Genomic DNA, 18179 nt, shown 5'->3' with positions numbered 1-18179 from the left:
ACTTTAATTGCACAAAAAACATGTTTTTATAGTTTCAAGCTAAAAATGAATGCTTGTTGTTTTTGTTTTTGTTTGCATTTTATAATTTTTTCTCGAGCAGTCAATTGTTATTGGCATTGCTTCTGACCAGATGATTAAACAGCCATAAGCCGGGGCTTTTAATAAAACGCCGCCAAAAAGTATTAAAAAGCAATGCCAACATATTAGCTGGAAATCTCATAAATTATGCAAGGAAATGACCTGTCAGGCCTTCTACTTCTACTTCTTCTTCTTTAACTTCTTCCTCTGTATATTCTTCTGCTCTTTGTTGTACGATTTTGAACTCTGGACCGCCCCTGAGCGCAATTCTACCAACTACTACAAAATATGGCTGCCATTTGAAATGAAATCGAAAATACAACAAGAACAACAACGACTCGAATCGGGGGGTAACAAAAATACTTTTTACAACTTCATTTTTACGAGCGCGCCAAAGTTTTGTTGCGGATTTTCAGGCGAAAAAAAAAACAAAATAAATAAATAAAGAAGAAGAACAAGAGGCGAGTTAAGGAAGCTATGAGATGGCACCAAGCTACCCGTCTCCATGAGAGCCCAGGAATTAGCGCAAGCGCATTAAATTAATTAACTGTAGCCAAAGTCTATCGATCGCCGAACCACTTGACGTTCACTGCTTAACGATTCGAGCCCGTGACGGCAACCCCAGAAACTCTATATGGTAGTTACCCAAGCAACAAGAAAAAAACCTTGCAGCCAACTTTTACGATAGCTAAACGGCTTGGCCAGCCCCAAGCAAAAAGTCAAATAGCACATTCACATAATTACAGACGCAGTTGCAGTTGCAGTTGCTGTCGCTCTCGCAGTTGCAGTTGCAGTTGCAGTTGCATTTACGTGACTACGAATAGAAGAGGACTTTTAAAATTGTCGACGAAGGGCTACGATTCAAATTCAAAAATAAAATGAGCAGAGGTAGAGGAAACCAACAAGTCATATAGACGTCTTAAGAACTTTATATGTTCCGTGAATTGGCTGTTGAAAAAGTAATTCAAATGATTATAGAAAATAAAGAGAGAAGAACTTTTGTCTCTCTTGATAAGCAACATATACCTTCGCTCTTATGCTCTTTGTCCGATACGAAACAAAAGGTTGGCTTGCTTCACTATCTCTATCACTATCTACATTCCCATGTATTTATTTACTGTCTAACATGATAGCCAAAGAAAATATATAAATAACCCGTTGATGATTCACCTTGCAGTAGGGAGTTGCGTAGGAATTTGATTTCCATACTCCAAATCTGTGTATAATAAAATATATATTATTTGTGTTCAGATAACTTTTGATCATCGATTCGCACATATTTTAAACTCTCCTCAAAATCGTATTTATGTGTAAAAATAATTATTTAATTTATTTATATTCAAATACTAATTTATTAGTTGTATATAATAAATCAGTGTGCTGCGAGTCGCAGCCTGCGACGGCTATGCGCTCTTTTTCCCTTACTCACTCTCTCCCTCTCTTTATGGTCACTATGGTCTCTCGAATAGCAGCAGCGCCAGGGCTGCCAGTTTAGCAATTTAGTTGCTAGATCTGGCAGCTTTTAAAAACATTTAGCAACTTTTTTTTTTTAAATGCTATTAGCCACAAATCTAGCAATTTAAAATATTTTGTTTAGCAATTTTAGCAATTTTATTATAATTATAATATTATTGTTCTACATGTCTAGTCTATGTGTTCTTTGGTTAGTGGGTGCAATTAAAGGATGCACTGTCACTAAGAGAGAGATAACAATAGCTGTTGCTGAACGTAGTCCCGGGTGTCGCTGGGTGAGAGCGAGACAGCTAGTTATGTCGTCGCTGTGCTTTCGATGAACAAGAATATGCGACCATGATTAGAATTTTCGAGAGTAGAAGAGAGACACACTCGGTTGAAGACGATTAAACGAGTAAGTGCATTTAAAAGAGTTTAGCGACACGCCGGGAATTCGTTATTACGCGCAGCTAAAATGGAAAACCAGAATGAGAAACGCATCGCCCCGACATCAGAAGTGGGATCGGCACCACCTCCTACGTTCTCGGAGGAGCAGTGGCGTACGATTTTGGACCTACAAAACCGAATTTGTCAAGACTATCAATACGTGAAGTGAGCAGCAGAAACGTGACGTCATTCTCCGAAAATTTAATGCTGACGTGGCAGACGTTGACGCTAAAAATTGATGTGCGATGTGTGGTAGATGAATCGAAGATACGTATACTGATCCGAAGTGAGAGCTTTCCAATTATCTTTGATTCTAGTGTATTATTCCTTGTTTAAAGATAGTGTTGCACAAAAGGCTATATGAAACAAGTGAGAGTACTCGGGTCGAGACTGCTCGACTGGTAGATGCCCTTGGCTCCTAGGGCATATATTTATATATATATTATAATATATATATTATTACAGTTATTAGTCAGCTCTCACTTTCCACACTGTCAATTTACTCCAATATCTTGTTCGCATCTCTATATTTATCCAAATACCCATTCATTTCATTATATGCCTAGCTCTCTCTTGCCATTCATATTTACATTGCAATCACTTAGCCACACATTTGTCATTGCTACAACTAGAGAGAGAGAGAGAGAGAGACATTTGTCTGAAGACAGATAACACCTGTCTTAAAGTCTATGTCTCGGCCTGTCCAACAATGTTGCTGGCCATAAAATTAGTGTCAGTTGTTTGGCACTTAGCCTTGACGCACGCCTCTTTAGGCCAGCTTCGCAACTCTAATTGCGGATCGCACAGAGTGCATACAAATCTCGATTTAAATTGCAGACAAGTGCATGGCCGTCTGGGCTGTCAGCTCGCAGCAGAGCGAACATTCATCATACAACATTCAGCGCGCACGCAGCAATTTCACAGCACATTTCATTCGCATGATAAGCCCATGATTATGTCCATGATTATCATGCTGGCTGCTAATACAATGCACTGTACGTAAGGGGAGCTTCGAATTCCCGGGACAACACACAAAAAACGGTAGCTGTGGCTTGACGTTTGGCCTGCACCCACTGTCTCGGCTCGGCTTTAATTTGTTGAATGGACCTCACCTCACCTCACCTCTCCCTGCCTTGCCGTTGCCTTGCTTAACCCGTTCGACTCAAACTTGTTGGCGAGCTTGAGCCGCGCTTTGCTCTTCGAGCTCGACTTTTGCTGCTTGGGGCAACTATGTTGTACTTCACGTTCATTCGGCTTGCTGTCTACTCACTCTCGAGGGACCACAAAGTGGGTCCACGCGCCAAGCACTTGGCATCAAAGTTGGCTCTATGTTCTTGTCGCCTTTTAGATATACAATTCTTTATTTCTAATTTGATTTTGCAGCTAATTTAGAAGATCTCGTTTAGACAAGGAGCACACGTGCCAAGGTTCTGTCTCTTGCAAATAATTGTGAGTTTTACTTATTTTTAATTTATTGAAATATTTAAATCATAATGAGCAAATTCTTACAGAGCTCTCTTTGTTTGGAAACGGATTAAAGTATTTGGATTATGGGTAGTATGGCAAACTGGATTCATCCAATTTTTGTTAAGTTCTGTCAAGAAATTCACCCTTCCCCAATTTATGTGTCATTTTGAAAGTTATTGACTTGCAATCAAATTTTTTTTTATTGTTAAAAAATTACTCTCGATTTTAATAGATTCAACGATATCAAAATAAATTATATAAATGAGTCTTAAGTAAATAACAATATTCTCACATGAAACCTAATTCGAACTACCATAAATATATGGCTCATCTCTAAAAGTCTGTTTAGTTTAGTTTTAAAAGAACTTCTTTTATCTACACCTGATTTAACATTTTTCCTTTTCTTTTTACTAATAAAATTTGAAAATTGTTTTCTAAATTATTATTTGTTTTTAAATATATATATATATATTGTTAGCTTTTCGTTGTGTCGAATCTGTTGACAGGGGCGATGCGGCACAATAATTGATTATCGCATATTAGCGTGGCCACTGGCCATGGAATTGGCTTTGCTCACACTGTAAACAATTAGTGGCACATTTTTGCTGTTTCGGTTTTTTTGTGATGTCTCTTCTAGTCGAAGGCTGCCACTGCTTGTTGGCAGCTATCCAGAGCTGCGCCCCTGCACGTGTCTCAGCGCCTGGTCCATGTTGCCAGTCTGTGCTGAATGCCACAATAAACAACTGCAACTTGATTAGGCCTGTTGCTTGCCGACTGTCCCCTCTCGATAAGTACGTGACGTCGAGACATTCTCCATAAGTGATTGCATTGTCGTCCCTCTGTCTCTCTCGCTTTTGAAGTGACAAAACACTTAGTTGCCAGACTAAATGACAACATCGCCTGTTGGCAAAGTCTTTCTATATTCGCCTTATATATATATATATATATATATATATATATATATATATATATATATATTTATATATGGAATATGTAAATAATCTGGGTCAATTTTAATCTATGATTTCTTATTTTTAATTAAGAATCAGAGAGTTAACTATTTTACTTTATTTGTATTGTATAATTAGAAAACCCTAAGCTTCTTATCTTGTATCTTCTTTGACGGGTTACAATGCAACGGCGATAACGATCTAATCTTGGTTACACTTCGAGCTCTTTGATCTGTGTTATTACTATTATTATGGTCATTATTATTATTGTTATTATCATTCGGAATATTTTTGCAAGCTGTATTGCTGTAAGTGTAATGAAACGAGTTATAAATTTCATTTGCAGTATTCTAATGTAAAACTTATAGGGATTTGATATAACTAGTTATACTATGAGCCTTACATTTGACTCAGAATGTGTGATGCAAACCCAGTTTTATCTTAGTTGTTGCTGTATTAATTATGACTAGAGATTATTTGGAGCATTCCTACATCTCTACATGTTAAGGGCAAAGCCCCATTGCATTGATATTCTCAACTGGAACACTGAATGAATATGTGAATCAATTGAGCACTTACCGAGTGGCACATTCTTGCGTGTGCTGGACACGGAGATGGGCAGCACGGCGTTGCCCGATGTGGAGGATGGCGATGGCGATGAGGAGTCGCAGGAGCCCTCCAGCGATTGAGCGGGCGTTGGCACCGTTGACATGTGATGATCGGCGCTGGTGATGACGCTGATGCCGCCTCCGCTGCTGCCAGCGCCAGCTGCGCTGCTGGAGCCGCTGCTCGAAGCAGCTGCCACATTGCTGGAGCTGGCACCAACGACACCGACCCCGCCACCGCCGGAGCTGCTGGTGGCTGCGCCCACGCTGCCTCCATGATCGCTGTGCGAGGGAGATCGAAGAGCTGCCTGATGGGGCGGTTGCTGTTGTTGTTGCTGCTGCTGCTGTTGCTGGTGGTGCTGTTGGTGATGGTGTTGCTGCTGCTGCTGCTGCACCACAGACGATGCAGCTGCCATGTGGGCGTGATGCACGTGTGAGTGGGCATGGGCGTGGCCATGCAGACTGCTCGCTGTGCCGTTGTGGGCACTGTTCAGGTGCGACTGTGGCTGAGCCGGCGGTGCGGCTCCTGCTGCTGCCGCTGCTGCTGCGGCCGCTGCTGCTGCCGCCTGCTGATGGTGCAACACATGGCCGTGATGGGCATGGCCGTGATGCGCATGGGCGTGGCTGTGGGCGGCATGCACATGATGATGATGGCCATGATGGCCGAGCAGCGCCGCTGCCGGCGTTGCAGGAGGCGGCACCTCGTGCATGTGGAGCGAGCGTTGCTCGTCCTGCGCCTGGGCGCGACGCAGCGCCGTCTGCAGGGCCATCACGCGCTGCCTGTCCGCTGTGAGACGGCACTTCTCGCAGGTGCAATAGCGGTACTTGCAGTACCGTTTGTGACCCTTCAAGGTGATCTTCAGCCCGTGATTGCGACAGCGCGCACAGTTGGGCGGCGTACGTGGCGATATGGAGCTGCCACTGGAGCTGGAGGCGCCGCCGCACACATCGTTCTTCGAGTCAATCATGTCCGAGTCGGACATGGTATCGCTGTTCCAGTTCTCCTCCGAAACCATGCCAAACGCACTCGTCCTATCAATTACCTTGCAATCTGGCCGTAATCCAATAAAGTTAATTTAATTGGCCTTTTTCAAATTTCAAGCCCTGCAGCTAATGGGTAGCATTTTTTATTAAATTTCATTCATTAATTATTATTTTTATTGGGTATTAATAATTTTTTGTTGTTTAGCTGTTTTCGGGGATATATGCGTATTATGTATTTTAATAGATTTATTTAAATTGATTTGAAGCTGTGTCTAAAATGTTAATTAATTAATTTTGAATAGATTACTTTTTTTACTGGTATTTATGATCAGAATTTGTATTAAAAGTTAAATATGGATTATGCTATTAATGCTTATTCAATTTATTTTATATTTTTTAATGGTTTTATATATTTTGTTTTTATAAATCCAAAAATGTGCTTTCCACTATTTTAAATATTTCGTTAAACTTTAATATATTTTGATAACAATTTTTAAATTGTAGGCTGCAAAGAAAAAGATGAAAGAATTTATAATTATTATTTGAAATTATTTGAAAGTATTTGAAATTATAAAAATTAAACTAATTAAATTAATTAGATCGTTGGATATTAATATGTAATTATTTAAATATTATTTAGTATTATGAATAAATACTCAGACTACAATATACAAATAGAAAAATTCACTAGGTAAATATTAAAAAAATATATACATATATAAATACATATATACTACGATTTGGAATTCTCTTATATACTTGATATATATCTGAATTTTTAATAGAACCGAAATATAATCTTAGGTCATCAGATAAATGATTGAATTATTTGATTTTCAGGCAACAAAATACAACGCGATTTCGGACAATTTTATTTTAGCCAAGTAATTTCTGTTATGTCCTCTGCTCGATAATAAATGCAATGGAGGCTGCATGCCAGAATATCCAACTAGAACATTTTACTAATAAGAACAAGTTTGCAGTCAGTCCGTTCGTCAGTCAGGCGTGCCCGCAAAATGTATTATAAGAATGTATAGGATTTGATATAGCCTTTGCTCGTGTGAATGTTATATAGACGCTGTTCGACACGCTCCGTTCGCATTGTTCAACAAATTGCATTTTGTTTATTCGCTACAAAGAATTTTTGCAATATTTAATCAAATCATTTTTCACGCACTTTTAAGAGGCTATTGGGCGAGAGCTTCTTATTTGTTTATTAATATTTTTAGTTTTATTGATATTCTTTTTTTTCTCTTATATTATTTATAATTATTCAAGCTGAAAGGGGGGATCGTAGCTTGTAGATTGGCATTGCATGTGCATAGGCAATTAAGACAAAATACAAAATTGGCCTAAAATGTTGTTTAATAAATAATCTGAAAAATACACATCCTCCATCAGTTATAATACAAATGAAGTATCCGCAAAAAATAGCTGATAAGATCTTTATATATATATATATAGATCTTTATATATAATATAAATATATATACATATATATATATATATATATATTTTTTTTATTAAATATCGTTTACAACTTAAGGGCGGAGCTGAGCATACAGATATTTTTTAAATCTCACTCAAACACATTCGCTGATCTAAATTTGCAAAAAATTAAAAATAATTTTAGTTCGATTTTTATATCTAAACTTGAACTATAGCCAGATATAATTAAAATTTTAATTGAATTGAAAATTAATTGAACGTGAATATAAGTTAAATAAAGAGATTCTATGCTTTGAATAGCCTTAAAATAAACTCAAAAATTTATATTAAATTTGTTGATCTAATTTTCTTAAAAAAATAGGTATATTTAATATTGTGTTTTAGATTTATATTCTCATGATAATATGCGAAAATAAATATAGTTTTTTTTTTTAGTTTTTTTATGAAATTTTAATTTTAAATATGTGAATAGTTTATGCTTTGATTGAAACTAAATTATGTTTTATAGAAAGTTTAATTCAATTGTAGCTCAATTTAATAATTTACCTTATATAAAATATGCAGATTGAAAAAATGTATATTATATTGATTTAGATTTGAATAAATATGATTATTTTAAGAAATATTTATCAAACTTTCAACTGGCTAATTTATAAAGTACTAAATTTGTATATATAATTTACATATATATCTTTTTTTTACACTTGTATTGTTATATATGTATTTACTTTGTTTATACAGCTAATATATTTATTTCCAATATTTATTTCCAAACACTATTTATGCAGTTAATATTGTCACAGAACAAACAAAAAATCACTTAGGAACTTCTCACGATCGCCGCCGGCAAATCGCGCACGAGAACAACAACGGCAACGGCAATGGCAACGACGAAGACGATAATCGATAACCGAATGCGTGATATAAGAAGAAGAAAATAATGCAGATATTAATTGAGACAAGCGATTAGTGATATGAATCGATCTGTATGCTAAGCAATGCTCTTTCGTTCTGCTTTAACACTTTGTAACGGTTCGCGTAACGCGTGAGCTGAGCTTTTTCTGCTGCGGCTGCGACTGCGGCTGCGGCTATTGCTGCTGCTGCTGCTGCTGTTCGATCTGAAATCTTTGACGTGCGCAAGGCAACTCACATTGGGGCCCAAGACGCGGATGCGAAGAACTCAAAAATCGTCGAGCGCAGCAGGCAGCGAATTTCCGCACATGTATGTGTGAGAAATAGTTTGGCTGTGTGTGTGTGAGTGAGTGAGAGTGCTGCGATGTTTGGCTGTGTTTGCTTGGGCCACGACTGCGACCAACGACTGAATGCAACGGACGACGAAACGGAACCAAAGCCCAGAGAGCGAATGCCGCTGACGTCGACGTCGCTGCATTTGGAGAAATGCTTTTGGGGGCTGTGCACACACACACTCACAGCCATGCACACGCGCCAACACACACATACACACAAACAGGTTTGCCCCTCTCGCTAGCTGGCAAACACATATGCAGACATGCAGGCGCGCCCTTGTACATAGGCAGCCTCACACACATTGGCTGGTTGTCACACTGTCATTGTTGTTGTTGCTGCTGTTGCTGTTGCTGCTGCTGCTTTCGCCGGCGCTGCACTTTGTAGTTGTTTTTCTTTTGTTCGCTGTTCTCTGTTGCAGTTGGATTCAAATCTTAGTTGCTTGCAACTTGTTTGAGTTCGCCTTGGTTGCAGTTGCATCACGCAGTGTTTGTTTGTTTTTCTTTTAGTTTTAGCTTTTCCTACCGGCTTTTTTAGTTCTTCCAATTCTGTGTAATATTTTTACTTTGTGCGTATTAATGCTGGAATATGTTTTCTCTTTTGCTGACGTTTGATTGGAACTTTTCTGTGTGATATGGGGCGTATGATCAATATTTACATGTTTTAACGGAGCAGGAAATTTATATTTGAATTCAAAGGCAAAATAGTTGTTGCAAACTAGAAAAATTTTGTCCGTTGGCACCAATTGTTGAAAAAAAAAATAAATAAATAAAAAAAATACTCATAATCCGATTGATATTCTAGATATAGTATTTGTTCTAGAATACTTAATATTGTAGATTGTGGAGTAGGACTTAAGAGAGATTTGTTTCCATTACAGCTGAGAGAACATTTGAAAAACTAATTTGAAATTCACTTTATATGTTGATTATAATTTAAGTATTTTGTGAGTATTCAATTTTATTTTTATATAATTTTTAATCAAAGTGTACTAGCTAGATTATAAAGAATGTTGTAAAATATCAAAGTTTCCTCTGTAAATTTTCTCCCTGTCTAATTTGTGTATAAAACTGTAATTGGTAATATAAACAATTTAACATACACATATGCATATAATTTTTTGTATACTGAATGAGCATTTGGATCATAAAAACTGCAGCCGATGCTTATCGTTATAATAATATATATTATAGAGTACAAAAAAAAAAAATAAAAAAATATTGAAAAAAAAAATCGAGGGCCAATTTGCTTGGAGACTGAACAAGCGAGTGTGCGAGAAAGTGTTTTGCTTGATAAGCTGTCGATCGACGAATTCATCAATCTTTAAATAAAACAAACCCAATACAGCAGAGCGATAGCTGGTGAAGAGCGCGCATTTTATTTAGTTAAGAGCGAGGTAATTGAGCATGCGACAGATCGCCGATAACGAATGTATATATGTATGCTTTAGAGCACTCTTCTTTAGTGCAATTCACTGCCCCTGACACCGACCCCGCCCAAATGCTGTCGCTTTGCATTGGGTCTGGGCAGTCAATCGCTTATCTCGCATGTCGTTGCTAATTTCTACTTGCTCTGGCTTTGCGAGCGTGAGGGAGTACTCGGTGCCCCTAGTATTTAGAGGGTGCTGAGGGAGACACAAGTTACAATTCTATTTAGTTAATTACGTGTCGAACGACAGCTAAACTAGCCCGGCTCGGGATGGGCGGCTACGCTCGTGATCTGCTAACGGATAGCTCCGAGGCACAAACAAACAAAGCAAATAATAAACCTATTTAAAAACTTTACATGAACAAATAAACATGACCAACGACATGGTCCACTGAGATTTCCATGCACCAGCTCCAGTTAGCTCTGGTTCTAGATGAACTGCATGTCCATTCGACAACTAGTTAGCGAACTATGCAAATATTATGCCAACTCAAGTTCTGCTACTGCGCTTGGATCACATCGAAATATGATTCGATTTCAATTTCAAATATGCAAAGTATTTATTGAAACTGGTTGATTTTGATAGGGAGAAAGAGAATTTAGTCGAGCTTGATTTGCGGCAATTTGTTGTATAACTGAACTAGAATAGTTTTGATACCATTGTAACGCTTGCTATGGGGTAAATCACCTAAGTAAGGTGTTTAGAGTTTAAGCGATAGTGCAAATACAAAGAGTACAGATTCAAGAACTGAGGACTTAAACTTGATGCTACTTGAGTAACTTTTACGCCTCCCTCTTAAGGAGTACTATGGAATGAGCGTTAGAAGACGAGTCTTAAAATATTCTTTAGAACAGAATATCCATTTCATTTGAAATAAAAACTTGAAATGACTGTAATAAGCTTACCTATCCGGATACAGAGTATTTCCTAGTCAAGCACCGAACCGAAGATCACCCTAACTTGTTAAATTCCATCTTAGTCTCGCTTTCTTTTTAGGCAAACATTCAGTTAAAGTTGTTGCAAGTCTGTCTTATCTAAATGCAGCTCTTGTAAGCTGTAAGATTAGATTTCAGTTAGTTGAACCCCTTGTTCATTGTTAGCTGACCTTAGCATAATTTATTCTGTTCTTGTCTCTAGACCTAGGCATCAACTTAGCACAATTTGCATTAGGTTTCTATGTAAATAACTTTAACCGGTGTAGGGCCAGTGGACTGGCCTTGCTTTGGTTACTGGCTGGATTACTGGACTTCTGTTTATATGAGGCGAATGCCATCTGTATGGATAGACAGGCTTTTACGATAGGCAATTACCAACGCCCACGGCAATGGCAAGGGAGGCGAAGGCCTAAGAGAGTCCAGGCACAATTCAATGTTTACTTACCCATTGAGGGGAAGATGGGCAGTCGTAAATACTTGGAGGCGCGCGTTATTCTTGCATAACCAAAGAGATGTGGTGAGAGAGTAAGAGCGAGAGAGCAGCACAACAGCTGGAGCGTGAGAGAGTGGGTGAGAAGGCGTTCTCTCGGAGAGACTGTGTCAGGGCTCGGTAAAAGATCGCGTTGGGCAACGTGCTGCAAGCATTTGCAAATCACAAAATCACAATTGTAAATAATTACGTTAACATTTTGAAACAATTTCCTGCTGCTGGTTTACATAATTTATATTTATGGCACACGAACTTGTGAAGCCTTTGCATGCTTCCAAATGAGATCAGACTTCTGTCTTGTGGATCCCAAGCAAATAACTATCACATAACTATCACAAAATCACATTTACGAATGCAAACACGAATGCGACCAGACGAAGCTCGAGAGACGAAGCGGCGACCACTAAGGACGATCGTTGCAATCAAACTGGTTGTGGCAGCAACTGTTTACAGGTTTAGTGTTTTAGCAGTCCGCTTATAGCGCAGTTGGCACCACATTTGCTCGACCAGCGGCGTCGACCATTCGACTGGCTGAACATGTGCTCTGCTTGGAATCCGACAAACCACGACCGATGTCTCTTCCGACGCGTCGACTCCCGGCCCCTCGGCAATGCTATTGCAATGCGGTTGCAGTGCGAAAAATAATATATAGACTTCAAGAAAAAACGATAATCGCATTTTGTATGCTCTACAGTCAAGTGAATGACAGTTTACTCCTATACAAATTAATATAATCAATTACTTAATACTGTATTAAGGAGTTCAGACATTAATAAGTCAAAGATCAGAGTTAAAGTTGACGAGATTCTTATACATATATAATCTCCTGCAATCGTCATAGAGCAAATGCCATCTGCAAGCCAATGTACCCAATGCGTGGACAGTGCAGTCACAGAGCTACGTATAGTGGTGAGAGAGAAAGAAAGAGACAGGCTTTTACGATAGATAGCTGAATAGTACAAGATTGGGATAGCTGAATAGTACAAGATTGGGAGATTGCGAGAGGCGGCATATGAACGCATTCGCACTGCTCTTAGCGCGCACCGGCTGTGATTTGTTTCCTCTGTCTCTCTCTTTCGGTGCCTCTCTTATATTTTTATATATTGACCTCTCTCTCTCTCTTTTCTTTACCACTTAAGTGGAGCAACTTTGTTGCCGTACATTGACGTCTGTTGTGTGACTTAACACTCTCTAATGCTCAAGCTCATGCTCTCTATCTCCCTCTCTATCACTCACACAGATGTCCGATCAGTTCGGCTCTCGTGCATTTCGAATGGGTCTTTAATTTGGGTCGGCTCAGTCGATCAGAAAGCCCGAGGCTGTCTGATGATGCGACTGTAAAGAATTGCACTCATTCGATCCTCACTAATCACATTTTAAGAGCTTCCTGCGTTCCTGCTCCCAACTGCTTATGACACTTTCAGTGTTCTTGAATGCCCACTGCAATTAATTTAAAAAGTTATATATATATTTTTTTTAAATATCTATTTATATTATATCATTTGTATCCTTATTTCATAATGAAGACATGCGAATTTTGAAGTGAATATATAGGCCTCAGAAGTTTGTTTGCATTTTGTATAGTATAGCATAGAAAAGTTAAGTATAGTATAGTATATATAGTATAGTACAGTAGAGTATAATTTAGTATAATATAATTATCGTATAGTTGAAAATATGCCGATCTTATGTGAATATATATTTAGAATGATACAAATTTCTTTCAGTGTACATCTTGTTCGATTGCAGTGTATTTTAATGCATTTTTAATACATGTTTCCGTTGTCAATAACACAGTGCGAACAACTTCTTTTTGAGAGCATGAATATTTTTGCCTTATACTCGCTTCGCAGCCTCTTGGACCTTTTAATCAATTTCCAAAGAGCATGACAAGCAAGAGCATAAAATATCTGGCAAAACTTGTTCCATTATCTTTTTTTTTTCGAAGAGCGCCACGAAAAAGAGGCCCCAAACTCAAAGGAAAAACGCAATAAAATAAAAAGTAAACTAAAAAAAAAGGCCAGCAAATATTTATTTATGATTTGCAATTTCTGCCAGTCTCCCTTGCATTGCTCTTGCTAATGCAATGCCTCTCTCGCTCCCTGTTTTATTTTTAACAACTTTGCCGCAAAGCGCGAAACGGTGGCAATTGCAAACATTTATACAAATTGACGCTTAGCTGTCTCAGTTGTCACCTCAAAGCTGCACGACTTAGCCAACAGTGGCACAGCAGCTACAACAGTCTCCGCCCCTCCTCCTCCCCTGATGCAGCTGTATCCCCACGTCGAATACCCTGCAAAAGTAATTTGAGTTGCCAACCGCAGAAGCCGACCGCGACGACAAATGGGCAGGGCTGGGCGAGATAGAATGAAGCTGGCGTTGACATTGACCTCGGTTTAGGGTCCTGTCTTTTGCATGCCCTGCAGACAAAATTGATGAAGGGTATATCGATGTATGACATAGGTATTTGATCTATATTCAATATATTCTATATTCATTCTGCACAAATGGTGTATAAAGACACTGGTGTATTAGACACTCTATTGCATATATTTTATACTCTGTATATGAGGTTAAATCTTTGCTAACTTTTTGCAGAGCGTCAACTCGTCGACTACTTGTCATCTCTTGTGCATAACTCTAAACAGCATCGCCTGAATAGATGACACTAACGATTATCTAGTTGACATGTGAACTTAACACTTACATTGAGTTAGGCGTGGGAAATTAATTAGATACTATCTTACGTGAAGTGAAAGGGAATTAATATAGCCGATTAGATAACGCTATATTTCTGTACAATTACAAATAAGTATGAGGCATCATAAGTAATTAACATCTTTTGTTAGATTGTCAGACACTGAGTACATTTTTAAAGAGTATATCTATTACATATGATAAAGCAAATCAAGGCTTGCCAATTGGATTGTGTCTTATTGGAATACTTCTATTATATTGTAAATAAGCAATTATCGACCCCTATACGATTTCTTCTAGTACCGATAAAAGCTTCAAATTGCTTAAGGACCCTCTTTCTGATTTTCCTCTCCAGTTGGTTATTTGGGATCATTTGCACCTAATGGTCTGCACATTAAATTTGATTAGCAGCAACTCCCTAATTGTAGTTGATTTTGCGACCAAGTAAGAAATAACATTTCCCTCTGCTTCTTCTTGCCAGCGCGAGGGTATCTTTATACCATTTACGCATTATTTGCGAATTTTGATTTCTTCCCTTTGCAAATCGTCGAATTGGCGATGCCCATCAAAATGCGTTTAATGACAAATTGAGTGCCAAAAAAAAAAAAGTCAAAGAAAAAAATACAAGTTCGGACATCCAGAGATATCATCAAAGAGGCGCAGTTAAGTAATTTAAAGCGCACGATCTGAGCAAAAAAAAAATTGCAGAAACCAAAAACAAGAGCAAAAAAATATTGAAAAGGATGCGAAGGTAATCTGCATATAAAAGACAGCAAAGGACAAAACCTTTTAAACAACCAAGGGACATGTAAAGGGTGTCGAAGGGGGTGTCAGAGAAGGTGTGACACAGGGGAAACAGGTTACAGAGCTAAAGAGAAAGAGAGAGGCAAGGCTTGAATACAGTGAGTACACGCTAGACCAAAAAATCAGAGTGAATTATATAGTGTTAACAGTCTATCTCCAATATTTCGTTTAAGCGTATAAATGAAAAAACTTCTTTTTTTTCAATTTGTTATGAAACTAGTTCTTTATTTTTAAGACTTCATTCATAGAATATAGGACTATCTAAATTTACAAAAAGAGCAGAAAAAACATTCTGGGTAACAGAGAACATTCTTGACAACCAATGGAATCTTCAATGATATATTGTTATTTTAAGTCATTTGTTGCTCTTAAAACAACTTTGAATAATCCAACAACAACAACAAAAAATAATGCACATTTCTTTGTGCTCTTCGTAAACAGAATTTTGTCCTATTCAGTGCTGTCAGTCGAGCTGTCCATTAGTGCCAGTTTTCACTGTACTTCATTGTATTGGAGTTGGGTTTGGAACGACTTGCACGAGTAATTGACGCCTGCATGCAAATTGAAAAACAGTCCAGAACAGGCGCTACGCATGTAGCAGGATGCATGGCGGAGGATGCAGTCGATGCTATGAACAAAGGACCAGAAGGTGGAGACCATGGAGCCAGAGTCACAAGTTGTGGTTGGGGACTGATTGAGCGCCAGGTTGATGCATTTTAAAACAAATTGGCACAGTTTGTGCGCATTGGACAGTGTGTAGAGATTGTTGTAGTTGTTGTTGCTATTGTTGTTGCCTTGTTTTGTCACTCAATTAGATGCAACTCATTTAGTGGACAAAGCAGATTTTGGGAGCGTGTGTACAAAATGTTAATCAAAGCCTGATGACTTTTTTAGGCCAGATAATAGGACACAGTGGGAGAGACACAGAGGGCGAGAGATGATAATAAAGAGATGGGGGGCGTGGCCTGGCGTGGCGTGCCGAACAGTCGCTCCAATTATGATATGCAAAATTTATGCATGGGAAAATTCAAAACAAACGAACAACAAACACAACAATGACAAAAAATGCGACAAAAATGAAAATGTGTGCGCGATGAAAAATCAATACAAATTAGCTGTGAAGCAATTTGTTGTTGTTGCTGTTGTTGTTGCTGAACTTGTGTTGCATATGTGGCATATAGAATTTTGTCACATTATTTTCAGACCACAGTATCGCGATTTCACAATATGGTCACAGGAAACTTTATTTGGGTACTAATTAGTAGGTGAGATAGAGAGAGAAAGAGAGAGAGATAGAAAGACAGAGAGAGAGAGAGAGTAAGAGAGAGAGTGAGAGTGAGAGATAGAAAGACAGAGAGAGAAAGAGAGAGAGAGAGAGTAGGAGAGAGAGTGAGAGTGAGAGATAGAAAGACAGAGAGAGAAAGAGAGAGAGAGAGAGAGAGAGAGTGAGAGGTAGAGAGAGAGAGAGAGAGAGAGAGAGTGAGAGGTAGAGAGAGAAGCAATGTAAGACACACTACACTCTGGTTTGAGCTGTTGCTTAGAAATAGCTATAAAAATATTATGGCTTTACATACCAAAAATATCAAATTTAAATAACCATTTTTTAGTTCTGTTATGTGAGAACTGAAGATCTAATGATCCATGATATATTGAGAGCCATGATAACAGTACTTATCCAAATCTATACCTATCGAGATATCAGATTTGATATACGCACCGATTTCCAGCAGCCTGTAAAGCTTCAATTAGTAATGAAACAATGTAATTATCTAGGTGCTGTAGGATCCCACCTGCTAGCAGCCTGATTGACAGCGTTGCTGTAAAGTCTTGCAATCCCTTTGCATTCCGCCAGCTAATGGGTAGAGCTCTTTAAGGGGGTTGTTCCTGGCCGTAGAGTGGAGTGGAGTGGAGTGGAGGGTGTTGCATGTTGCAATTAAATTAGTTCGGCCTGGCTGGACGCAGCGTCCAGGGCTTTGCTTCGACGTCTGCGTTTGATGGAAAAGTTGTTGCGACAAAACAAGTGCAAGTGCAAGTGCTGTATCTGTATCTTACAGATACTTATGCAGCCAGCTGCGGCCTGGGCCGAAAGTTTGCCATTGGCAATGACGATGATGATGATGATCATCAACTAGCTGATGATAATGATGATGACCTGCGCAACAATAGTTTGCATCTCATATCTAACATCTCGCATCTCTCAGATACAAATGTTCAAGTTCTCCGAGTTATTCGCAGCGAATGAGAATAGGGCATATTAGTTTTGTGACAAAGCTAGTCGTTGAGGCTTACAAGAAATAATACACTGCTCATGGCTGCATATTTACATAAATGAATTTATATTTTTAAATATACATTTAGATAAATATGTATTTGTTTACAAAGTAGAGTATTGCCAGGTTGAAGCAACTCAATGCTAAGCATGTTACGTGGTATAGTTGTTGTTGCTGCCGCTGGTGTGCCGCAATCAACTGCACTTCATGTTGCGGTTGCCTCTAACAACTTAGCCAAAGCGAAACCAAGTATGTTAGCCAGTATTGTGTGTCTGCATGTGCGTGCATGTGTGTGTATATGTGAGTGCGTGTGTGTATCTAATCACATTAGCACGTGCACATATCCTTTCTGGCCCTGTGGCCGTGCAGTTCCCCAGGCTGCCATTGCCTCGAGCTAAACTAAAAACATTTTGGATGCTTTGTTTTTGCCTCATTTCGCTTTGTCGATTTTGATTATTTGTCTGTGGTTGCGCGTTCGCCTTTTGTTTTGCTAGCATTTTGGGCAACTATTTGAAACTCAGAAGTTGTTCCCCGTTCCCATCATACCCACATTGGCACTCACGTATGCCAAATGCGTAGCAGTTTCTTTCGTGTGGTTGAAAGTTTTCGTCAAAGGCAGCCGAAAAAAACTTATTTGCACGTTTGATTAGGCGCGAAATTCAAATTTTTCCAATGGGTGTTGTCTGTGCTAAGCTATCGCCGGTACAGACTTATCGATAAATCGCTTAATAACAACGGAATACCAGTGGATGTTAGAGCACGTGGTGTGTGTCTTTGCTATGCTATCGCCGGTACAGACTTATCGATAACCTATGTAATAACATAGCATTTGCAGTTAGCATAAAGTGCATGCTGTTAATAGCATAGTATAAGTGCA

General features: G+C 38.7%; 1 protein-coding gene and 1 long non-coding RNA gene across 8 annotated transcripts in view; one reads left to right on the top strand and one right to left on the bottom strand.

Moving 5' to 3' along the window:
* Window positions 1–12073, bottom strand: part of dsx (transcription factor doublesex) — a 47938-nt gene extending 35865 nt beyond the window's left edge. For 3 of the 7 annotated variants that reach the window (XR_016268458.1, XR_016268459.1, XM_089461675.1), the window contains exons 1-2: window positions 7979–8788; window positions 4974–6488 (exon numbers count right to left, since the gene is read on the bottom strand). Coding sequence is in view for 5 of the 7 variants with exons in the window: in XM_089461675.1 (XP_089317801.1) it covers window positions 4974–6015 (1042 nt within the window). In the remaining 2 variants the exon portion in view is untranslated. Of the gene's footprint in view, window positions 1–4973; window positions 6489–7978; window positions 8789–11486 lie in introns of those variants that run through there. The other 4 variants (XM_089461676.1, XM_089461677.1, XM_089461678.1 and 1 more) reach the window with 4 other exon arrangements.
* On the top strand, window positions 1933–4375 carry LOC149270451 (uncharacterized). Its single transcript, XR_016268460.1, has 3 exons — window positions 1933–2263; window positions 3361–3426; window positions 3489–4375. It is a non-coding gene; the product is annotated as an uncharacterized LOC149270451 (long non-coding RNA).
* Window positions 12074–18179: the final 6106 nt, after the last annotated feature.

Source organism: Drosophila arizonae, chromosome 2 (assembly GCF_054131065.1).
Source record: "Drosophila arizonae isolate 15081-1271.41 chromosome 2, UAZ_ARI_1.0, whole genome shotgun sequence".
Taxonomy (NCBI): domain Eukaryota; kingdom Metazoa; phylum Arthropoda; class Insecta; order Diptera; family Drosophilidae; genus Drosophila; species Drosophila arizonae.
This window is presented reverse-complemented; position numbering and strand designations above follow the sequence as displayed.